The 26,307-nt window shown below is 34.2% G+C and overlaps 2 protein-coding genes and 1 pseudogene across 2 annotated transcripts; all 3 read right to left on the bottom strand.

Annotated features, from left to right (window-relative positions):
* Positions 1-746: 746 nt before the first annotated feature.
* Positions 747-8,045, bottom strand: LOC132172261 (trans-resveratrol di-O-methyltransferase-like; annotated as a pseudogene).
* A 3,199-nt stretch (positions 8,046-11,244) lies between these two features.
* LOC148589840 (uncharacterized) lies at positions 11,245-13,119 on the bottom strand. Its single transcript, XM_088515382.1, has 4 exons — positions 13,116-13,119; positions 12,618-12,792; positions 12,312-12,499; positions 11,245-12,038 (listed from the first exon to the last, which is right to left on the bottom strand). The coding sequence occupies exons 1-4, from the start codon at positions 13,117-13,119 to the stop codon at positions 11,245-11,247; spliced, it is 1,161 nt and encodes a 386-aa protein (XP_088371508.1).
* A 10,606-nt stretch (positions 13,120-23,725) lies between these two features.
* Positions 23,726-25,615, bottom strand: LOC132172549 (trans-resveratrol di-O-methyltransferase-like). The gene is made up of 2 exons (XM_059584064.2): positions 24,758-25,615; positions 23,726-24,028 (listed from the first exon to the last, which is right to left on the bottom strand). The coding sequence occupies exons 1-2, from the start codon at positions 25,613-25,615 to the stop codon at positions 23,726-23,728; spliced, it is 1,161 nt and encodes a 386-aa protein (XP_059440047.2).
* Between the last annotated feature and the right edge of the window lie 692 nt (positions 25,616-26,307).

Here is a 26,307-nt window from a genome sequence, read left to right as displayed (position 1 = left end):
TGCTCCTAAGATGCATTACATAATCGTTTTTGATCAATTGGTGTGTACTAGGTTACAACAAATACTCCTCTTAGATATAATGGTATGTGTTTTGTGCAAAACGAAACTAAACCAGAATACGCTTAGAATTTCTATTCTAGCAAGGAGAGAGAGACACGAATTTTAAAAATGCACAATGATTATTTAATTATAGAGTAATGCTAGAATTTCTATATCACTTTTTTATACCACAATGCTAATATGGCAATCCTAACCAACTTTTGGATATATATATTTTTTTTAATAATGACCGATCCAAGCGTTAGGTGGGACTAACACATCAACATTGTGAGATAATTATGTGATAAAAATGTAGTTTCTAGCATTACTCTTAATTATAAAAGTTAGATCATAATTGTTAGTTTCAACGTGTATGCGCCCCGTGCGAAAGAGCATACACTCAAGTTTTGCTTGCTTTAAGCAATAGTTTGGTATGAGTTGGGCATTATAAATGCCTACTTTAATTTCTCTTCTTCCAAGTCTCTTTAAAATATTTCCAAACCATCCCCAAGGGGTAGTTCAATCGGTTGTGAACCACGCCTCATGAAGCGGAAGTCACTAGTTCGAATCTCCCCTCCCCCTTCCCTTGTGTGAACATGTCAAAAAAAGAAATATTCCCAAACCATGAACATAGATATATTCATAATTATACTAAATTTGAAAACTCTTTTAACCCATTAGTCATCCATATAGCATTCAAGCTTACAGTACATGATTATTCTACTGTCATACAAATCTTAGGACAATACATAGTTGTTGCTAAGGTCCTAAGGATAAACCTCAATAAGGGACCTTAAACCAAACATGGGTGTTATCTTGTAGCGACTGAAACCAGCCTCCAAGAAGAGCTTTTCCCATTCCTTCTCGCATCTCTCTCTTCCAGTGACCAGAGCCATCATCAAGACGTCAAAAAAGAGCTTTGCTTCGGTTATTTTGTGCTCATCTTTGATATCATTAATCACTATATCTATGACGATCACCTTTCCCCCTTTTTCTTTGTTTAGTATAGCTTCTCGGCATTTTTTCAGTACCTTCACACAATCCTCATCACTAATTGAGTGTAAAACCAACTGCAAATTAGTCATTATCACCATCAAGAAAAATGAAAAAATTATGTAATTTATTAATCCAACCATAAAGAACACAACCAACAGTATAATCATCCTCTAGGATTGTGTCCTTCCTCATTGTATTAAATAGCATACACAGTTTACCGAAGTTTGAACCTGACTAGCAACTTGGGCATAATATGAGGATAAAAGCAGCGTATAGTAGTAAATTTTATGTTGCTCGTGAAAAACATTTGCAGATCAAGCTATAGAAGGAAATCCAAGAAACCTGCCAAATTTTATGTTATCCAAAAGTGCAATCAACCACATATTCCTATTGAGTGGGATGATATGAACAACGCAGTGAGGGAATGGAGGGGCAAAAGTCTTGGAGCTGTGATTTGCAAACTAGCATGGGGCTCTTCTATTTATAATATGTGGAGGCAAAGAAATGTGAAGTTTGGTAATCAACTTATCTCGGAGGAAAGAATGCTTCTGAAAATGTGTTGGGAGGTTAGAACTAGAATTTTGTGAAAGGGGAACTTCAAGGGTAACAGAAAAAATATGGCTCTGTGCTGGTTGGGAAATCCCTGTCACTAATCTGGTACAAAAATCTCTCCTGATTCTTGCGGTGGTTTTTAGATTTCCCTGTCTGGTTGGTTGTGTTGCTGGTGACTTGGTGGAGTTCTTGTGGCTGTATGCTGCTGGGCTAGTGCTGTGTAGAAAATGCTGCTGTTGAAGAGCTGCTGCCAGTGCAGAGAAGGAATTGTAGATATTACGGATAAGTGATTTCTGTCTAGTGTTTTGTCTGTGAAAATTCTAAAACGACTCCAATTATCACCTACTCACACGTCTAGGAGTTTTACGGAAAATATCCAGAAAACAGATCTAACTTAGCAGTTAAAAAATCAACCAAATACTGATATGAAATATGCAATCAAGAACACAGAAATTTGGTTACGAAGAGGAAACCATTTAGAGAACTCTCTAAATGTAAAACCTCTCCGGGGCAGCCAAACCCAGGAAATCAATTCACTATATAGAAGAATAAGGAATACAAGAAGAATAACAAAACCTTTGACTCTTCCTTGCACACGACAAGTGACCCACTTGACTTCTACCTCAGTAGCCCTTTCCAGAACATCTGGCACGATTCTTCTAAAAGATTTCCTTTCACCAGAACTCCGATTGGCTTCACGTATTTTCTCTTCAACAATAATCTAGAACAAATTCTCTCTCTCTAAGCACCCTGATTTTTGCTCAATAAAATACATACTTGTAAATGTAGCAAAATCGTGTTTAAATAGAAAATAACCCTAATAAGTCAGCCAGGTCCGGACCCTGCAGATCTGAGGTCCGGACAGGCCTCATAAAATGCACTTTCGGGAACTGGGGTCCGGACCCAGGGAATTGAGGTCCGGACCCTGCTTGAAAAATCAAGTTTCTGGAAATGGGGTCCGGACCCGGGGAATTGCGGTCCGGACCCGGCCTGTCCAGTCTTCATCAACAACTCCGATCGATGGGCGTTTGTGGTCCGATTGAGCTGAAATTTTGCAGGGACGTTCATAACACATGAATCTACATTATGAACGGTGGAGATTGGATTCTGAGCATTCTATATCAGTGTTTGAGCCGTGAACAGTAGCATATGCATTTTGGAACTGAATTAAGCCAACACAAGAACTAACAAACTCCCCCTTTGGCAATTCAGTGACAAAACCAAAATGTAGAGCCAATCCCATCATCTCCCCATATTTACTCACCCTTTTTGTCATAGAATGACAAAAGGTCTTCATGTTTCCTGAAACACTTCACAAAATACATCAAGGCATATGTGGAACAAGAAGACATAAATAAAACTCATGATAAAAAAAATGACGTAGAATGCGTGATTATAAAGAAACATCAGCAAAACTCCCCCTCAATGTATGACTCAATTAACAACAGGAAACTGGAAATGTAAAGCATGTTTCTCCTCCTTTAAAAGTTAAATGAACACACATGATCACACAATTAAACCCAAACATTCACATATTGCAATTTGAAATCAAATCGAAAAGGAATATTGGAAGAAGCATACCTTGGATGATACCAAAGTGTTGAGCCTTTAAGAAACGAAATCACCGAGAAAGAAAGAAAAAAAAAATTTTATTTTATTTTATTTTTATTTTATTTTTATTTTTTAAAACAAAACACCAAAAAAAAAAAAAAACACAACTTGTATAGATAAGCAATAGATCATGCATGCCCGTATGAATATCTGAACAATTCGGAGTGATCAACAAGCTACACTTACACCGTAAATGTACCATATGCATGACACAACCTTGGTCTGTGAATGCAGTCAAGTAGGCAATAATCAGAAATCTCATGTGATGGTGTAGTGTGTGAAAACTCCCATTAAATAAGATTGCATCAGTGGAAAGGAAATCTAGGCAGACACTTTGTAAATGAAAGACAAACAGTCTGATTCAAGCCACAGTAAAACCTTATAATGTTAGGACCTAGATTCCCTCATCCGATACACTCCCCCTGAGACTAATCATTCACTTTTACCATGTCCTTTAGTAATCATCTATTTCCGTAATGATTTGATCACCGATTCTTTCTTTAGGGATAGACAGAAGCAAAACTAAGTCATTTGAGCTTATTTTAAGCCCCTTTTTTTCTTTTCTTTTTATTTTATTTTTTTTTTTTTTGGAAAATGTTGGAATTTTTTAGGAGCTAGGTTCAACTAACGAGTTGGTCAAGAGGATAGAACTGACACTACCTATCTTCCAAGCAAAATGTTTGCTCCAAATTCCCAAACATATAACAAAAATCTAAACCTAAGGGGGGCAAAAAGTGCACAAATTCGAACATGAGAAAAACTGACTCTTACTCCTTTAACAGTCTTCAGAAAAACAAGGTATATCAGAAACATATGGAGCAATAGATGTAAATTGCAGAAATATTGACCCCACTCATATGTAAAATATTCATTTGAGCACAAGACATGAGAAACTGAGTATCTAACAATTAAAACAATCTAAAAGAATAAAAAATAATCAAAGAAAATAAAAACAAAGCAAACAAAAATTAAGAAAAAAAATGCCCTAGAACAGCTATAGACAAATATCAATATGCTCAATTTCTAGGCATGGTCTATGTGCCCACCTAATCTAGGTGAGTCCATTACCACTCCCCCTCAATGGGTGAATGGTATTAATCTTCTTGACCCAAACTTTCTTCACATCAGGGACAACTGTGTGACTCTTATCCAAGACATCTAACCGTGTTACTACGTCTCTCATCATGTTGAATAATTTCTCATAACTATTTCTAGAATGGAAATATTCTCTTTTAAGCTCATGATTGTTAAGCTGAAAACACTTAGGACGAATATGTCCAATCTTACCACAGTTATGACACGTAGGAATAAACCTTTGAGAAGGTTGGTTCCTTAACATGTGCATACTTCTCGACTTAGAACTAGACATATAGGAATCAGTTAGAGTTCCCTTACCTTTTCCACCTTTGGAAATTTGAGGAGAAATTACCTTCTTTTCAGCCAAGCTATCTTCTTTGTTCACTGGTTTCACAAAAATCATCTTTGAAGAAGAAGCAACATTAGTAGATAAAATAGCAGATTTATCAAAACCCAATCCAGTTCTATCAAACGAATGTTTCTAATTATGTAGCATTTGATTTAGCTTTTCACTAGAGAATTTTGTTAAATGATTCTTTGATTCATTCAGTTCATTCTCCAAGGATTTCACTTTGGCAATTAGCATTTGATTTTCAGACATCAAAGTATTATGAGTAGCAAGAGAATCAGTTAAGGTGACAGAAAGTTGATCATTTTCAAGATTAACCTCATTGAGTTTCTTCAATTGCTGCTTATTCAGCTTTTTCAGTTTAGTGTATTCCACAAATAGATTATTATAAACATTTTGCAAATCATCTTCTTCTTCCGAATCATTATCGGACACACCTTGTTTGTCTTGAGAATTACACTCACTATTCTCATGCTCACTCTCATAACTAACTCCAAATGCTAAGTAATTAACTCCTTGTTCAGCATCGTCCTTGTCTGACTCATCACTTTGAGTCACATTAAATGCCTTGCCATTTGACTTTCTCAAGTTAGCACAGTCAACACGAATGTGCCCATGTCCTCCACATTCGTGACACTTGATACCTTTAGGTGACTTTCCTTTCTCAACATTCTCATTTCTAGATTTCTCAGAAAATTGTGAATTGCTATTTCTAAAATTTCCTTTCTTGGCTCTAAAGAATTTCCTAAACTTCTTAGCAAACATAGCAATTTCTTCCTCATTTCCAGAATCCTCATCAGATGAACCACAAGAGTCAACCTTAACATTTTTTGCCTTAAGAGCAATATTTTTGGTGTTCTTGTGTTTAGGAAGAATTAGCTCAAAGGTCTGAAGGGAACCTACAAGTTCTTCTACTCTCATAGTATCTAAGTCCTTGCTCTGTTGTATAGCAGCAATTTGGGGAATAAACCTCTCAGGCAAAGATCTTAAGATTTTTTTCACCACTTTAGCATCATCCATTTTCTTTCCCAAATTAATGGTAGAGTTTCTAATGGCACTAAGCTTTGAATAGAATTCATCAAAAGTTTCATCTTCCTGCATTCTAATCTCCTCAAACTGTGAAACCAACATTTGAATTTTTGAAGTTCTAACAACCTTAGTTCCTTCATGTGTGATTTCTAAAGTTTCCCAGGCTTCCTTAGCTATTTCACATCTAGAAATTTTAGAAAATTCCTCATTTGAAATAGAGATGTAAATAGCATTTATAGCTTTGTCATTCGCAGTAGCATTATTCTTTTCCTCTGTTGTCCATTCAGCTATTGCTTTTTCTGGACGTGTCCATCCAGATTCGACAATATGCCAAACATTAATGGATTTAAAATATGCTCTTATACGAATTTTCCAAAGCGTATAATTTGTTCCGTCAAAGACGGGAAGAGAATTAGGAGCAACAGTATGAGACATTTGATATGGAGTCTCGGATCACACTCAGGAAATAAATCCTTCACAGAGTGAACCCGCTCTGATACCAATTGAAAATTCTAAAACGACTCCAATTATCACCTACTCACACGTCTAGGAGTTTTACAGAAAATATCCAGAAAACAGATCTAACTTAGCAGTTAAAAAATCAACCAAATACTGATATAAAATATGCAATCAAGAACACAGAAATTTGGTTACGAAGAGGAAACTATTTAGAGAACTCTCTAAATGTAAAACCTCTCCGGGGCAGCCAAACCCAGGAAATCAATTCACTATATAGAAGAATAAGGAATACAAGAAGAATAACAAAACCTTTGACTCTTCCTTGCACACGACAAGTGACCCACTTGACTTCTACCTCAGTAGCCCTTTCCAGAACATCTAGCACGATTCTTCTAAAAGATTTCCTTTCACCAGAACTCCGATTGGCTTCACGTATTTTCTCTTCAACAATAATCTAGAACAAATTCTCTCTCTCTAAGCACCCTGATTTTTGCTCAATAAAATACGTACTTGTAAATGTAGCAAAATCGTGTTTAAATAGAAAATAACCCTAATAAGTCAGCCAGGTCCGGACCCTGCAGATCTGAGGTCCGGACAGGCCTCATAAAATGCACTTTCGGGAACTGGGGTCCGGACCCGGGGAATTGAGGTCCGGACCCTGCTTGAAAAATCAAGTTTCTGGAAATGGGGTCCGGACCCGGGGAATAGCGGTCCGGACCCGGCCTGTCCAGTCATCATCAACAACTCCGATCGATGGGCGTTTGTGGTCCGATTGAGCTGAAATTTTGCAGGGACGTTCATAACACATGAATCTACATTATGAACGGTGGAGATTGGATTCTGAGCATTCTATATCAGTGTTTGAGCCGTGAACAGTAGCATATACATTTTGGAACTGAATTAAGCCAACACAAGAACTAACAGTCTGTCTGTATTAGTCTTGGTGTATTGTCTGAGTTTTCAGTTTCTTAGCTAGAAGTAGCAAAATTCCATAGGATGGCTGCTACTCTGTTACTTTGCTTTTAGAGGGTTTTTTTTGGGTGCTTTTGTGGTTTGTAGTTTTGCTGGTTTTGTATCCTTTTGGCATATTCTAGCAAGTTTTGCTGGAGTGTGTAGAATTCTTTGTTAGTTGATAGTAGAATTCATTCATCCAAAAAATAAATAAAATTAATGCATACCTTAAGGAGAATGCCATCTGTCGGAGGGATAGACTGAAACATATCACCTCCAACATAATTCAACTTCAAACCGTCTGTCAAATTCGCTACAACATGTGGAAGATCAAACACTCTGCATTTCAAGTGAGGGAATGCCTCAGAAATGATCCTGGAGAATGCTCCAGTACCACCCCCTACATCAATCAACGTATCCAACCCCTCAAAAACTGCCTTGCAGTCTCTTACAACCAAGTTCATCATTCCTGAATCACTCGCCATTGCCTCATTAAAAAGATTATTGAATACAGGATTTTGGTTTCCATACTCGCACAATCCCATCCCATGTGCACTCTCAAATGCTGTGACCTTGTCTTCCCGGAACCAGTTTCCCAAGAATTGCCATGGAGTTACCAGAGCTGGCTCAAGCATAGCCAAAACAAACGGTGACAAGCTGGTGACATTTTCTTTGAGGAGGATCCTCGATGAAGGTGTGAGATCATACGCTTCTTCTTCTTCTTGATTTTTGTTGACTCTTGTGGTAGCAAAGAAGCCGCAGTGAGCAAGCAAGCGCATGAGGCGGTGCACAAAACCAGCTTTTGTAGGGTGAATCTGAAGCGCAGAGACCAAGCCATGGAGAGTAATAGGTTCCCCATGGCTGTGGATTATGTCTGGTATGCCTAACTGAACTGCACATTTCAGAGACATGGAACCTACGAATGGGATTGTGCTTGAAACAACTCACTTGCTCCATGGCCATGAATTTGTTCCATTATTTTGCAGATGCCTTTTAGCTCCTGATTCAAAATGTTGCTTTTAACCACACTTGACCAAATAGTCAGCATAAACATGTCCCTCTTTATCCACGTGTTCTGACTTCAGATATCAAAAAATTGAGTAGAGATTTTCGGCAGCCTGGGTCATCCCAGCGTCTGCCAAAGTCTGACTGGCTAAGATTTTTTATTTTATTTATTTTATTTTTAATTTTTAAATAAAAAAAAATTAGGTCAGAAATCTGAGTAGAGATTTTCGGCTGCAAAATTGAGGCAGCCAAGTATCAGATATTTTGCTCTCTTTTTCTTTTTTCTTTTTTGAAATTGAAGAAAATAGATATTAAAGGGAAATTCAAATTTGAGGTATTAGCACCAAATTTAGAATGATCGAATCCCTTTTGGGTGATACATTCCCTTTAGGGTTAACCTGCCACCCGTAAATTTTAGTTTTGAATCCAAAAACAAATTTTGTGGCATTAAAAAACTAAATATTATCTCATAGAAATTTAACTAACGAAAAAAAATAACAATTATTTTTTTTATTATTTTTCTTTAATATATGTCCGACACTAGAGGCAGCCGCATAGCAGGACGCCAAAAAATTATAGCCCAATAAAGAAAGGCAACCCCTATTTTTTTCTTTGTCGGATTTGGATTTTGGTGTAAAAAAAAAAATAATATATTTGATTAATTTTTTCAACAGTTCAAATTTAATTTTAATATTTTATAATTATAAAAATTAAATTAAATATAAATCATTGTACTATATTTTTTTTTTACGTTACTTAAGCCATTCGCTCCCAATGTTAGTGGTGGTGACCGACAATAATGACCTTGGTGGAGCAAAGATGGATGATATTTGTGACGGTAACAACATTGATAGCGTGGACTATAATGGTTAATAGTCACAAATACCATCCATCTTTATTCCACAATTGTCATCGTTGTCCGTCACTACCATTAGGCATTAACATGGCCACAAATACCATCCAGGGATGGAACTAGGATTTATATTTTGGAGAGCAAAAATAAAAAATAAAAAAATTTGGAAGACATATTCTAATTAAAAAAGAAAAAAATTTCTAAGGGTATTTTTTAAAAATTTTGGGGAAACATGGGGTATTTTTCTAAGGGTATTTTTTAAAGCCCCCCAAGCCTCCCTCTAGTTCCGCCCCAGCATCCACTGTCATTATTGTCAGTCACCATATCCAACGCTACCACAACCAGGGGTGGCACTACTAAGAGCTTTGATTTTTCATTTTCACACACTTCATCAAATGGTCAGCATAACATGCCCCACTTTTTTTTTTTTTTTTAAATGGTTCAGATTTAATTTTAAATTTTTTATGACTAAAGAAAATTAAATTAAATTAAATATAAACTATTGTGCTGTAGTTTTTTTAAGCTACTCACCCTTTTAACCATTATTGTCCATGCTATCAATGTTCGTACTGCCACAAATATCATTCATCTTTATTCCACCATCGTCATCACTCTGGTCACCACCACTAACCCTACCACCAAAACCATTCATTTTTATTCCACTATTGTTTGTCATTATTATGGGTTACCATCACCAAAACTATCACTACCAAGGGCGGAACGACATACTAAGAGCTTGGAAGGGCATTAGTCTCCCGAAGCTCAAAATATTCTCTTATATATATATATATATATATATATATATATATATATATAATTCTTTTAAAATCTAATTTTAACCCCCTTTTTTTTTCCTATCTAAAATCTTAGTCTTACCTCTTACCACCACTATTAATACCATAACCCTATTGGCCACTGCGATCAAATATATCGATCACATACTTTTGGTAGGATTCGGCTTCCATGCGTTTGCGGTAGTGAAAAATGGGGCTGTTTTGGGCAATAAAAAAAATAGTTTTTTTAAACGAGTAATATTACGTACCATCTTTTTATCCTTCTAAAATCTTCCTAAAGTTTATGTGGATTTTAAAATCACCATTAAATGTTAGATGAATCATACTTCAATTTTGATCCAATGATAATTTTGAAAGCTACATTAGTTTTAAGAAGATAAAAAGATGGCCGGTCTAGGGTGGCAAAAGAAAAATCAAAAATCAAAGCCAACCTCCTTGGTAAAATGGGAGGTGAGATTGTGCTCTCTTTGGGAATAGAAATAGGGTGAAGGAAAGGGGTCGACCCTGGTGGACCTTCTGGTGGACGTTTTATGCTTGGTGGCCTTTGGGTTCGCCATTGCTGCTGAGAGACGAAGAAGCACAGTACGCAAAGATTTCAACTTTCACTTTCAATTGTTACACCTCTTATGCTGTAATTGCAGTTGGGTTTCTTTTCATTTCTACATTCATCTCTTTCCTAAAAAATTAATTGCTTTTTTTTTTTTTTTAATGGGTTCATGATTTTTTGGGTTTCTGTGATTTGTTCAAATAATTGAGACATGTGTTTGTAGAAATGTTTGCTTTGCTGCTTTTTATTTTATTTTGACAAGTCCACACAAGGGAAGGGGGAGGGGGATTCAAACTAGTGATCTTCGCTTCATAAGGCGTGGTCCAATACCGATTGAGCTACTCCTTGGGAACATAAGTATTTGCTTTTACAAACAAAAGAAGGTTTTGGTTTTTGGAGCCACCTCGATGGCCTTTTTGGGGTGGTCAAACCACTCCATTTTGGCCAAGGAGTTAGCTAGAGCCACCTCCCATGGTTGGTCGGGGGTGGACAAACCACCCCATGGCCTTTGGGGTGGTCTGGCCACCCCACCAAAAAAAAAAAAAAAAAGTTTGGTTTTTGGGATGGCCAGATCACCCCAAGGGCCGAACCACCCCTAAACCGGTCATGGGTACCTCCAGCCACCCGTTTGATTTTGATTTTGATTTTTTTTTTTTTTTAGTTTTTTAATTTTTTTTTAATTATTGATTTTTTATAATTTTTTATATTTAATAAATTTTATATTATTTGTTTAAAAAAACTATTTTTTTATTACCCAAAATGACCCTGTTTTTCAGTACCGCATAAGCCGGATCCCTTTTTTTTTTTTTTTTTGATGAATAAGCATTTCATTAAAACCAAAGCTCAAAACAGAGCATCACGGAAACACAAATACAACCCCTTACAAAGCAAAAACAGGGGAAAACAAAAAACCTACAAATCAGCAACTACTCAACACCAAAACAGCCCCTTACAACCTTTACATATTAAATCAAAAAACAAACTACAAGCCAACATTACAGAGGATGGCAGAAGGCAAGTTCCACAATGAACACAATAAAAGATTCTCCCTAGTTCTAGGAAAACCTCTTTTTACAGCAATTCTAACCCTGATTTCCCAGAAAATCTGCTTTAATAACTGCTCTTCAGTTTTTGGAACACCATCATGTCTAAGTTCATTTCTAGTATGCCAGAGATTATAAACAACAGACCCAAGAACCAATTGACATATCAAGCATTTAAGAGAGTTCTTTCCCCACTTATTGCAGCCCAGCTGCACAAGTTCATCCCAAATCACAGGAGGCATATCAATTCTACAACGAATCATGCAATATTTCGAAACTCTTGAACTAAAGCTGCATTCAAAGAAAATATGATCACGAGTTTGCAGCTGAGAATGGTAGAAACAACGTTGAACCTCACCCTTATAACCCCATTTGAGTAAGCTCTCACCTGTAAGTAGCCTATCCTTCATAGCAAGCAACAAAATAAAAGCCTGCTTAGGAATAGCAAGAGGAAACCAAACTAACTTCCACCAAACAACCTCTACATTCTTCTTTCTAAGGGCTTCCCAAGTCTCTGCACTAACATAGACACCCTTTTTAGAAACAGTCCAAACTGGCTTATCACATTGGCCTAAACAAACTTCAGAAAGCCTAGCTTGAATATCAACTAGAGCTTCTGATCTTGTTAGTCTCCAAAACCAATCTCCATTGCAAATGACAGAAGATAGCTTAGCTTCAATATTACTTTGAGCATCATAAACAACCCTAAAGCCATATTGCTCAATAAAAACTCCTGTAGGATGCCACAAATCCAGCTACATATGAATGCTATCCCCATTCCCAACTTCAAACTTCAAGAACCTTTTAGCAATAGATCTCAGCTTTAAAATTTTTTTCCAACTCCATGAACAATTTTGAGGAATACCTACACTCCAAAAACTTCTTCTTTTTAATAGATTTTCTCTAACCCAGGAAACCCAAATAGAACCAGACCTAGCAAAAATACTCCAGATATGCTTAAGCATGGAAGTTTGATTCCAAATTTCAAGCTTCTTTAAGCCCAAACCTCCCTCTTTCTTAGGAAAACAGAGATTAGACCAAGAAACCTTTGCTTTAGCTACACCTTCTTCATTCCCATTCCATAAAAACCTATTGAACTTTTGTTCAATAGCTCTAATAATCTTTTTAGGAAGAATGAAAATGCCCATCCAATACACTTGTAAACTGTAAAGAACAGAAGATAACAACTGGAGCCTACTTGCATAGGAAAGATTCTTAAAAAGCCAAGAATCTATACGGCCAGAAATTTTGCAGAGTAGCTCCACAGTCAGCTGTAGAAAGTTTGGACGAAATAAGAGGAACCCCAAGATACCTCACAGGGAAATGACCTTCCTTCATCATCAAATCATCCAATAGAATATGCCTCATTCTATCTGAAATTTCAGAACAATAAAGAGAATTCTTAGAAGGATTAGCTTTCAACCCAGACAGATACTCAAACTCAATAAGAGCAGCCTTGATAACTTTAATAGAACTCAAACTAGCTTCTGAAAAATCAAAAGATCATTTGCAAAACACAAATGAGTAAGCTTCATTCTCTCACATTAATTTTGTAATTGCTATAAAACCTTAATTTCTGAATTTTTAAATACTCATTTGGTTAGACAGCCCTTGCAAAATACAACCATCATGATGATAACGTTGTGCATTTCAATGACCCAAACATCAACGAGCCGGTGCAAAATAGAAATTAAAATTCCGGCCCATGCTATCATCTGATGAGATATAGCCGTTGCCTCTTTAAATTCAAATTTTTGGCTTATTTGGTCCCAGCACAAAACCCCATGCACCCAGTGAGCAGCATCAGTACCCATTCCCCTTCATCATTTTCTTTCTGTAGTATCTCTTAATTTGGCTTGTCCGTGCGCATAGGACACAAGCAGGGATGAAAACATGTTGATATGGCACTCCATACTGTGTAGGGAATCAAGTCGAATCAAACTCAGCCGAGCTTTAAGATTTTAGAATTAGCTCATTTATGAGCATGTCTATTCGAGATAGTTATATATGAAATGTGTTCGGTCCAAACTCAACTTGTTGAGTTGGTTGAGATTAATGTCATTCAAGCTGAGTTGAGCATTTGACAAACTCAACTAAACTCAAGCTCAAGTTAGACCATTAAATTTTTGAATGTGTGATCCGAGCTAGGGGTGAAAAGGTGGTTAGTGAAATTGGCTAATCGCCTCCACTAACAGCCTAACTGACAATTAATGGTTATTAACCACTAACTATTTTTTAAAAGAAAAAAATATAAATAAAAAAACCAAAACAATATATTTGTTAAACCCAGAAAACAGTGTTGCAAACAAATAAATTTTTAGTGTTATCTTTAGCAAATATTTAAGTTCTATGGGATGTACAATATTGTGCCGTCAATGTGCCGTCAGCGCAATTAGGCCGGGTAGGCTTGTAAGTTGGGAGGACACACAACAAGACACACAATATACCTATTCCAAAACCCTTAAAGCCCCGTAGGGAGAAGCATTTAGAAGTAAAAAGTTTTCAATCTTGTTGTCTTGTTCTTAACAAATATTTTGAATTATGTCTAGGTTGTTAGATCCACTTCTTCTATGAGCTCTAGATTTAGTTTACCTTCTTTACCTGATATAGTTAATAAAGAAGAATACAACATTCCTGAAGCAAATATAGATTCACATGATTGGAACATACACAAGGTCCCAACCAGAGAAATCTTTAAATCAAGTTTTTCACCCTTATCATTTACTAATGATTACAGCGTAAAAACTGTTGAACAAGTCTATGCTTTAAATAAATATCATGATATATGTTGATTACTTTCTAAAGAAGTAATTAAAAAACTTAAAGAAAAGAAAATGAATTTCCTTCACATAGGACTAATTCAAATTGCAGTTAAACCCCTAGTCGATCTGTCTAGGAATCAATGCCTCTGTACTTTTGTGTTTAAGAGATGCAAGACATAAAGATTACAGCACTAGCATGCTAGGAGTCGTTGAATCTAGTCTTCATAAAGGGCCAATTCATTTTGACTGTTTCCCTGACTTCACTTTAAGTTTAAGCGATCCACAGGTCTTAAAAGCTTTAATTTTGAACATTAAAATAGCAGGTTATGGTATGTTAGAAGGAAGCTAACCTTTATTATTAATTTACAGATTTTATTACAAGTCGATGAAAACAAATCTTAATGTTCACGCTCTTGTTAAAAGTCCCAAAAATAGAACTTTACTAATACAGACACATTCTTGTGAAGCAAATGTTAAGAGTACCTATATCAGTAGTTTGGTCTAAAATGGAACTTCCATCTGAATGGTTATTAGAAAATGAAAACATTCCAACAAAAATGGAAAATATAGGACTTGATTTAAATTGTTTACAAAAACACTTAGATGGCAGTGTTAGGTTAAGCTTTGACAGACCAAAACTCAACAAATCACCCTTCATGATAAAAGAAACAGCTTTCCAAGATACAACAACAAGCCGTAAAAATTCTACCTCTTCCTCCGTTTATGCTGAACCCTTGAGAAGATATAAAAATTTAAAATTAAAAGGTATAAAGATAGAATCACAAATAAGCTCCCCATGTTATATAGCCAATCAAGAAAATTTTGAAGAAAAAGGTCAAAATTCTCCAACACAAACAATATAGAAGAACCACCTTTACACCCATAATTAATGACTACAAGTAAACCATTTACTTTAAGAGTAGTGGTAATGGAGACACCGGCGTGAGTGAACAGTCACTCACGCTGCGGTTTATTTTATAATATAATTTTTTTAATATTACTATTCATAGATTTTTTTTTTAATAATATTTTATATTATAATAAACCGGCGTGAGTGAACAGGCGTCTCCATTATCACTTCTCTTACTTTAAACCTCCAACCCTTAATAAAAAAACTACAACTCTACCAAGAATGCAGAAAAAAGAGAAAAATATAAGTTAAAATATACAAAAGAACAAAAAATTGAAATTTTTGAATAATGGGAAAGATTTATGAATGAATAAAAGTTAAATATAAAATTCTTCGAATTCATCAAAATATATATATAAAAAAAAAATTAAACATGTTAACTCAATGGGAAAAAGAAGATAAAACTATAACATAAGCAAGTCACCTTCCAAAAGAACCAATCTTTATGAACTTTAAAGGATAAAAAATTTTAGCATCTCCTTTTAAAACTTCCAAAGATGAATAAATAAAAAAACTTATAGAACAAAACAATTATACAAACCAAAGTCTAATAACCATAGGAAAACAATTAGACTGAATAGAAGACAAAATTAAGGTAACTACATCTCCAACTAAAACTCAAACTGATTGAAAAGAAAAAACCCCATTACGAACAATCCCTCTTAAAAATTTCACAACCCAAAGTATTAAATCTAAAAAATAAAGAAGAAACATGTCTTGAAAAAGTCAATAACATGTTAAAAACCCTTGAAAATGTCAAAAATGAAGCCCTGGCCTCTAAAACTATCCAAGTCATTAAAAAAGATAAACAAATAATCGTATATGAAGCAACAAGTGAAACACAAAGTTCCGAATTTGAACAAATTACAGATCATGCGATACAACAAATTGACCAACAATTCAGTGAATTCCAAGTAAATAGAATCATTAGACCTACGAGTAACACTCAGAACTGGTATTCTAGGTCTACACCACCAGATATTCAATATGAAGAAAGAAATGTTTTTAACTAATTCTTAGTCTCTTCTGATAAGATCTATGAATGAAATCTTGATGGTTTATCTGAACAAGAAATTTTAAATAAACTACAGCACATGTCAATTGTTATTAATAATTACCTTAATAACATGTTAAAAACCCTTGAAAATGTCAAAAATGAAGCCCTAGCCTCTAAAACTATCCAAGTCATTAAAAAAGATAAACAAATAATTGTATATGAAACAACAAGTGAAACACAAAGTTTCGAATTTGAACAAACTACAGATCATGCGATACAACAAATTGAACAACAATTCAGTGAATTCCAAGTAAATAGAATCATTAGACCCACAAGTAACACTCAGAACTGGTATTCTAGGCCTACACCACCAGATATTCAATATGAAGAAAGAAATGTTTTTAACCAATTCTCAGTTTCTTTTGATAAGATCTATGAATGGAATCTTGATGGTTTATCTGAACAATAAATTTTAAATAAACTACAGCACATGTTAATTGTTATTAATAATTACCTTAATAACATGTTAAAAACCCTTGAAAATGTCAAAAATGAAGCCCTGGTCTCTAAAACTATCCAAGTCATTAAAACAGATAAACAAATAATCTTATATGAAACAACAAGTGAAACACAAAGTTTCGAATTTGAACAAACTACAGGTCATGCGATACAACAAATTGAACAACAATTCAGTGAATTCCAAGTAAATAGAATCATTAGACCTACGAGTAACACTCAGAACTGGTATTCTAGGCCTACACCACCAGATATTCAATATGAAGAAAGAAATGTTTTTAACCAATTCTCAGTTTCTTCTGATAAGATCTACAAATGGAATCTTGATGGTTTATCTGAATAAGAAATTTTAAATAAACTACAGCACATGTCAATGGTTATTAATAATTACCTTACTAATTCAGAAAAAACTAATACAGGAATTGTAAGGGGAGTCAACCCGATTCGGTCCGGTCCGGTTTCTCGGTTTTTGGCCAAAACCGGGGTACACCGGTTCTCGGTTTCGAGAAACCGGAACCGGAACTGGGACTCCGGTTAACAAGGGTCCCAGTTACCGGCCGGTTCCGGTTTTACCCGGTCCAGTAACCGGTTTTTTAAGAAAAAAATTTTTTGGGCTTATTTTAGGTATTGAGCCTAAAATAAGCCTTTTTTTTTTTTTTTTTTTTTCATAATTTAGCTCATTTAAAAAAAAATCTATTAGTCTTTTTATCTAAATTAAAGGAGCTCTGTTGTGATTTTTTCAAATAATTATTACAACAATAAATACTTTATATATATATATATATATTCAAACAGTATATTTCAATGTGAGCCTAAGAAATTGTAAGAACCAAACTTTTTGCAAAGAAAGGCAAATAAGTGACCCAATTGACCAAATTTTCAGATGCTTAAGATCCCAACATCAGAAAATGAACAACTACTACAATCAACCCAGTAAACCCAACATCAGAATTCCGTCAAATCTTGTTTAGATGTTAATATTATACACTAAAGTAACAATATATATAAATATTACAACAATAAATATAAACTACCAACAATAAATATATATGTATATAAATATTAAATATTAAATATTCAAACAATATATTTCTTTATTTTCCATTTTTCCTACTCTCCAAACTAACTGTCTGAAAATTTCAACTTAGCATAATAATATATATATATTAATATATAAATATAATAATATATAAATATTATTAAATAAAATGGAAACTCGGTTCTCGGTTTCCTGGTAAAAATCGAGTACCAAAAACTGGTACTGGAACCAGGGTACCCAGGTTTTGGATTTTTCAAATCGGAACCGGAACCGGGTCCCCGGTTTCCCGGTACTTTTTGACACCCCTAGAAATTGTAGATATTTTAACCTCAGGATTTACGGGAACATTAAAAGCTTGGTGGGAAAAATACCTAACTGAAGTAAATCGTGATGAAATAAAATATGCAGTCCAGAAAGATGAAGAAGGAATCCCAATTTATGATGAAGCACGTAACAGAGGAATCCCTTATGGAATTAATGTTTTAATTTACACTATAATAAAACATTTCATAGGATTCCCTAGTAATATTACAACCAGAATTCATGACCAATTAAGTAACCTTAGGTGTCTAACCTTAAGCAACTTTAGATGGTACAAAGATGTTTTTATGTCATGAGTAATGTTAAGAGAAGATTGTAAAATTGCTTTCTAGAAAGAAAAATTTATCAATGGTCTACCCAACCTATTTGCCATTAAAATTCGTGAGATTTAAGTAATAAAACTGGAATTATAGAATGTGATGATCTCACTTACGGAGACATCATAAGTATAATAAGTAAAATAGGATTAAAAATGTATATAGATATGAAAATAAATAAAAACTTGAACAAAGAAAAAAGAGAAGCAAAATATGAAATTGGAAATTTTTGTGAACAATATGGTTTACCTCTTATACTACAATCCAGAAGAAAGCATAACGATAAAAATGTAAAAACTAGAAAATATTACAAAAAGAGTTATAGAAAAAAACAAAAACACTGAACCAACTGAATATTACAAGAAAAATAAAACAGCAAGAAAATATTACAAAAAACCCAAAAATGAAAAATATGACAAAAAGAAAGTAAAATGCTTTAAATGTGGTAAGACATGCCATTACAAAAATGAGTGCAAAGTAAAAGATAAAATCAACCAATTAAAAATTTCCAATAAAGAGAAAGAAGATTTATATAAAATCTTAAAACTTAGAAATTCAGATTCAAGCAAAAATGAAGATGAAATTTTTAACACCTCAACAGATTATGAATCAAGTCAAAATTCAAGTAGTTCAGAAATAGAGCTAGGATGTAAAGATTCATGTTGTAAAACAAAACTAAAAAAAAAATGTATTAAGTAAACATGAAGAAATATTAATTGATTTAATAGAAGGAATAGAAGACCCAGAAACTAAAGCAAAATAGCTTAAAAAATTCAAGAGTAATTTACTAAAAAATGAGAACAAAAATGGACCAACGAAAATTACATAACCACAAATTAGCATTGATAAAATCCTCAACAGATTTAAATCAAAACAAAGAGAAGTAACCATCCAAGACTTATAGCATGAAGTCAACCAAATCAAAATTGAAATAAAAGATTTAAAAACCAAAAACAAAGAATTGGAACAAGAAGTAATGATTTTAAAGATTAATAAAAATTTTTCTAAACAAAGTCAATTTGAAAGCGAACAAGACTTAGAACACGATAAATCTATAAAATCTTCAACTAAGAGTCTAATCTTCAAAGAAACTACAGATGAAAAATACTTAAACATAATTGATAGAATCCTTTTTAAAAAATGGAACTATAGAGTAACAATCATTATTAACAATGAGTTTGAATTTGAAGTCATAGCTTTAATAAACTCAGGGGCAAATTTAAATTGTATCCAAGAAGGAATGATACCTACAAAATGTTATTCAAAAAGTACAGAACAAACATTTATCATCAGCCAATGGCAGTAAAATGTAGATAGATTACAAGTTGTCTAAAGCACACGTCTGTCAAGGTAATGTTTGTTTCAAAACTTCATTTGTCTTAATAAAAAACATGTCGTATTCAAAGGTCATACTAGGAAATCCATTGTTATGTCTTTTATTTCCTTTTACTACAGATCACAAAGAAGTCTTAGGGCAGAAAGTAGAATTTAAATTCTTTAAAAAACCTCATACTAAAGACATTAATATGTTACAAGATGTTTCAATTTTTAAAATAATTAACATTTTACAGAATAAGAGCAAGTATTTGAACTCCCTAAAAGAAGAAATTAAAAAAAAAAAAAAAAAAGAATTGAAGAACAGCTTTCAAGTGATATCCTCTTACAAAAAATTAAAAAGATTCAAAGAAAAAAAATACAAAATGAAGTATGTTCTGATCTCCCCAACGCATTTTGGCATAGGAAAAAACATATTGTAAAACTCCCTTACATAAAAGACTTCAATGAAAGAAATATTCCTACTAAAGCTAGACCCATCCAAATGAGTCAAGATTTAATGAAATTTTGTAAAACCGAGATTAAAGAATTGCTTAACAAAGGAATAATTAGAAAAAGCAAGTCCCCTTGGTCTTGTTCAGCCTTTTACGTACAGAAAAATGCAGAATTAGAAAGACGAGCTCCACGGTTAGTAATAAATTACAAATCTCTTAATAAAGTCCTAGAGTGGATAAGATATCCTATTCCAAATAAAAAAGATTTGATAAACAGAATAAGTCAAGCCAATTTTTTTTTCAAAATTTGATATGAAGAGTGAATTTTGGCAGATCCAAATCTATGAACAAGATAAATGCAAAAAAACATTTGTTACACCATTTGGCCACTATGAATGAAATGTAATGCCCTTCGGGTTAAAAAATGCCCAAAGTGAATTTCAAAACATCATGAATAAAATCTTTGACCCTATAACACATTTCTCAATTGTTTATATAGATAATGTCTTCATATTTTCAAAGTCAATTGATGAACATTGGAAACATCTTCATTCATTTCTTAGTATCATCAAAGTCAGTGGTTTAGTGATTTCAGTTACAAAAATCAACCTGTTTCAAACAAAAATTAGATTTCTAGGATTCAACATCAGTCAAAGAATGGTTAAACCCATTGATCAGGCCATTCAATTTGCAGATAAATTTTCTGATGTCATCCTTGATAAAAACCAGCTCTAAAGGTTCTTAGGATCTTTAAATTATGTTGCTGACTTTTATCAAAATCTTAGAAAACATAGTAAACCATTGAATGATTGTCTCAAAAGTAATCCTCCACCTTGGACTGATCTTCACACTTCAATTGTCCAAGAAGTCAAAAAATATGTCAAGATTTTGCCTTGTCTTGGCATTCCTGAAGTAAAAGCTTTCAAAATTGTAGAAACAGACGCCTCCAATATTGGATATAGAGGTATCCTCAAACAGAAGGTCACTCCAGATTCTTATGAACAAATTGTTTGTTTCCATTAAGGAATCTGGGATTCAGCACAAAGTAATTATAGTACTATTAAAAAAGAGATTTTATCTATAGTACTATGCATCTCAATGTTTCAAAGTGATTTGTTAAACCAAAAATTTTTAATTCGAGTCGATTGCAAAAGTGCAAAACATGTTTTAGAAAAAGATGTTCAAAATATAGCAAGTAAATAGATTTTTGTTAGATGGCAATCAATTTTAAGTATTTTTTATTTTGAAATTGAATACATCAAAGTAGAACAAAATTTTATACCTGAATTCTTCACTCGTGAATTTTTACAAGGAAAAGATGGCTGAAACGCCACACTCAAGTAAAAACAAAAATAAAACACTTTCAATCAAGTCACAGCCAAGTCATCATGTAATCCTGAGCTCGGGAAATGTAAAACTTTATGAAACATGTTCATCTATTAACATGTTGAATAAGTTTCAGGTTCTTGGTTCTCCAAGACTTACTTTTTCATCAACTTTAGCATCTCCAAGTCATCTGGACTATTACCAGTTAGTAGAATGTCCTACAGCAACCATTATCGCTACCCAACAGAACTCTTCAAAATTCATACAGCAGCAAAGATTGTATACCAGTCAACCAATTACCCAAATCAATAGATCTAGGTTTGTCCAAAAAACCTATACAGAAAACCTGTTCTTTATAGAACATGACCAGCGTCACCTTAAGAATCCTTCGGATCTTGTTAAAAGTTATTTCCCTCTTAAGTGAAATTTCATCCCATCTCACCCATCCAAATCCATCAATTTCTACAAAGATATTTTACTCCAAATAGCATCAATTACCAAGGATTCAGTTCCAGATAAGTTTGACCAAGAACAGAAAAGAATAATCTTTGATAAGATGTATATAGCAAGAATTATTTCAGCAAAAGAATGGGGTAACCACCCATCTAATCTCAAAGCCCTTCCCAACCATCAAGTCCAATACAGCTATTATGATTATATTGAAACATGGTCAAAAGTACTTCTTTATCAAAACAATAATAACAGCCACTCCTGGTATCTTTGTTTTGATAACAAATTCAGCAGTCAGCTCCCTTTATGACTCAACAAATGGTAGCAAAATCATGGGATAATCACTAAGATTTTACCTCCAGAACTTGCAAATGCATTAAAGTAGTTTTCAACAGTATACAGAGTTAATGAAGCAGAAAGCCAATTTCCTTCCTTGCTCCACTTGGCAAAGAAATATAAAATCCCCTGGCATTTCAAATGGGATTATGCCATTGATCAAGGAATTCGTAAAAGATATAGATATGTCCGCTGGTGGGACAAATTCAACATTCAAAAGATTCTTTCCTCAATACAGGGAGAATTTCCATCATTCACACTTCAAAGCCAATTCCTGGCAAATAAATCACATTTACAGACAGAAATTGCTGCAGCCATGGCTCAAGTCCAATATAAAAAAGATCTCAAAGATCTTTGCAGAATCCTTCTCCTTAAAGCTGAAGGGATTGAAGACCAAGGAGAACAAAGCCCAACTTCGTCATCATCTTCTACAAACCAAATACAACCTCTTTAACAAGAAGCCTAAGACCCTTATGACCTTAGTGAAGATTAAAAAAATTAAAAGTCCAAAGCCCAAATACAGCAAGCACTGTTCATCACTGTTTTGGCAGTCATTACTATTTTGTCGGCCATTACTGTTCAGCACTATTCATGTCAGCCAGTATTGTTCATCACTGCTCATGACGACAAGTCACTGTTCATCTACAGTGTTCAACTTTCTATCTTTCTATTTATAGCATCTTCCTGATTGTAATAGGTATTCGGTTCTTTCGGATATCAGAATACTCTCTCTCTTTCTCTTCTCCCTCTCTGAACATCGGTGATATCTCACAAATATGTATGTCAGAGTTTTATCCATGTATTACAAAATGTTTCATTCAATGAAAGTTTCTTCAAGCTAATTTTACAACATCATATTTTTGTAAGTACTTATTTTCATATACACTATTTTCATTATGTTGATTTATGAATTTGTAATTCCAATTGAAGGAACTTCAACATTTCATATTCTTTTTTATGCTTATATCTTTGTGTATCCATTTAGATATTCTGTTCATATTCAACCTAGATTATTTCAAGCAGTCTCTGTTTAAATTCAGCACTATGTCTTCAATTCTTCCGCTTATGTTAACTTACTCGTTGAGTCCCTTTCTGGTATATATATATATATATATACACACACACACATGCGCGGTTAGCGATTTTTTCTAACCGCTTTAAAAAGTGGTTAAATAGTTAGGTGGTTAACAGGCAGCTATTAACCGTTCACTATTTTTAGCCCTAATCTGAGCTGAGTTCAAACCAAAGTTGTGAAAAAATTCTTTGACTAATAGTCAGCTTGAGCTGATGACAAGAGCTACACGTCAAAATTTGTGATAATAATTTCACTCAAATTTTTTTTTTTTTTTAACTAAAGCCACCAATATTAAATAGCATTTCTCAACTTTGAAAAATTTAAAACCATAGAATTTGGGCCATGTCTTTATCAGCGGCACCACCAATCGTGTCTCATTATTAGGGTCACACATCAACAGCACACTCAAGACAAGGTACGAGGAAAATTATTCAGAAGAGAACTCGACCCAACTTTCAGCCACCTGTGCATATAAATACACTGAAACAACCTTAAAAAAACAACTTTAATTAAGAAGCAAGATACATTAAGCTTAATTATAATTAATCTTAAAATTCATGTATATATATATATATATATATATATAGTTAATTATTTTAATCTTAAGGATGAAGCTCAATAACGGATTTCATCCCATAAGAGGCAACTATATTGTAGCGGGTGAAGCCAGCATCGAAGAAGAGCTTCTCCCATTCATTCTTGTCCCTCTCTTTTCCATTGGTGACAACCATCATGAGTGTGTCAAAGAAGAGCTTTGTTTTAGTAATATCATCTTCATCCTTATCCTCATTTATCACCACGTCTATGATTATTACCTTTCCTCCCTTACCTTTGCTTGTAATCGCCTCTTTGCCTCTCTTCAGAATGTTCACACATTCCTCATCGCTCCAATCATGCAAAATCCACTGCCAAATATTACATATATATATCACAATGTATCAGACATGTGTATATATATATATCATGTTACTATGGAAGTTTGCAAAATTCTTACGACAGATAGACACATAACTGTGGTTAAAGACATAAATACCAAAATCAGCGGACAAGGTAGAAAAATTCATGTTTTGACCAATATTAATGGACATGAACAGTAGTACTCTTTCCAAATAAAATTAGGAGGAAATTAATTTGACTTATCCAATGATGTTTTAATTTGGTACTTTTATAATCTTATAAAGTTTAAAAAGTTGCAACGTCGAGTTAACAAATTTTAAAACTTTACAATGTCACATCTATTATATATTAATTGGAGTTTAGGTTTAAATTCTAACAGAAGATGCCAAAATACTCAAAATAGATATCGGCTGACTCACAGCTAGTCATTGGTCAATCAGACTTTTTATATATATATATATATATGAAAAAAAAAATTAATTGTTTAATTAGAACAACTTTATATATATTTTTATAAGTTTTACAAAGCTATAAAGGACAGTTTGCCTATTAACAGTTTGATTTTACTATAAATCTTAACGACAAGAGTGACATATATTGCAAACTAATAAAACATCGATATCCTATATTGAAAGCTTTTAAACCTTAAAAAAACAATTGCAAAAGTGCCGAAACAAACATGAAGACTAGGGTAAACGAAACGAAGCTTTTCGAGAGGCAGAAATATATTTGCAAACCTTAAAGAGAAGGGCATCTGCAGAAGGAATAGACTGAAACATATCACCACCAACGTATTTCAAGTTGGTAGTCTCCGGCAGGTTGGCAACGACGTGTGGAAGGTCAAACACCGTGCATTTCAGATGAGGGAATGCCTGAGAAATGATCCTCGCCGCCGTCCCGGTACCCCCTCCAACATCAACCAATGAACCCAAGCCCTCAAAGATGGGCTTGTAGTCGTCGACGACGAAGCCCATGAGCTGGGAATCACTGGCCATGCCTTCATTGAAAACGCCACCGTACTCTGTGTTTTGGTTGCAGTAGTTCCATAAGCTCATCCCATGCCTTTTCTCAAAGGGCGTCAGCTCCTGAGTACTCCCCCCCTGAAGCCAATCTCCCAAGACGTGCCAGGGGCTCACCAGGACAGGATCCAGCATTGCTTTAACAAATGGTGACAGGCTGGTGACATTATCTTTGACGACGAGCCTAGAGGAAGGTGTGAGAGCATAGCCTTCTTCTTCTTCTTCTTTTTCTTCATCGTCTTCTGGATGATTTTGATGATGATGATGAAGTTTTGTCTTAGTGAAGAAGCCGGACTGCACCAACAAGCGCATGAGCCGGTGGAGGCAGCTGGTTTTTTTGGGGTGAATGTGAAGCTTGGAGGCCAACTGTGGAAGAGTGATGGGTCGGGCATGGGTGTGGATTATGTCGGGTATGGCTAGCTGAATGGCGCAGTTGAGTGACATGGAATCTATGTAGTTGAATATGTGTTTGTACAAGTGAGACTGAACTTCAAACAGCTCAGTTGCTCCCTGGCTATGAACGATATCCATTAATTGATGACGATATCTTTGTTGCAGAGCTTCTTGCACGTACATCTCGCTCCAGCACCATCTTCTTATATAGACGGGTTTGTAGCTGCATTTTCATTTCCGGAAATTCAACACACACGTATACGCACGTAATATATATATATATATATATATATATATATATATATATATATTGCAAAACTTTGTTAAATTCAGAGAAATGCTTGAATCCTTGCAATTTTTTTTTAAAAACAAATAGGAGGGTATTTTAGTAATTTTGGTATTTATTTGTTAAGATTTCAATATACTAAATTGAGAGTTTTTGAATTTTTGACAAAATAATAAAAATTCAAGAGAATTAAGTATAATTTTTTCTACAAAAATATTACCAAATTTTTTGAAATGGATGTTATAACTTCAATTATGCACCACCTAAAGTACGAAAGTGAGAGTACATAGCATTTGTGTTTCTTAAAAGATATTTTGATAGACCAATAATTTAGTCAACCGGGGCCATGTGTGACTTAAGCATATTTGTACCTATGTTGGTGTAGACCAATCAGCACATGACTTCTTGGAGAGTTTAATTGACTGAAACTCTGCTCAACTCTAACTTAACCATCGCTTGAGAGAGATTGGAGTAGAATTATTGCTCGCTCTTTGTCCAATAGTTTCTCAAGCGATAGTGGCTCGTGCGAACGTGATTGTTTTATATTTATATATATATTCTCAATTTTGAAAATACATTCAGATGAGTC

The sequence above is a fragment of the Corylus avellana genome, chromosome 1 (assembly GCF_965113065.1).
Source record: "Corylus avellana chromosome 1, dhCorAvel1.hap1.2, whole genome shotgun sequence".
Classification (NCBI taxonomy): domain Eukaryota; kingdom Viridiplantae; phylum Streptophyta; class Magnoliopsida; order Fagales; family Betulaceae; genus Corylus; species Corylus avellana.
Note: the sequence above shows the minus strand (reverse complement) of the source record. Positions and strands in the feature narration are given on the sequence as shown.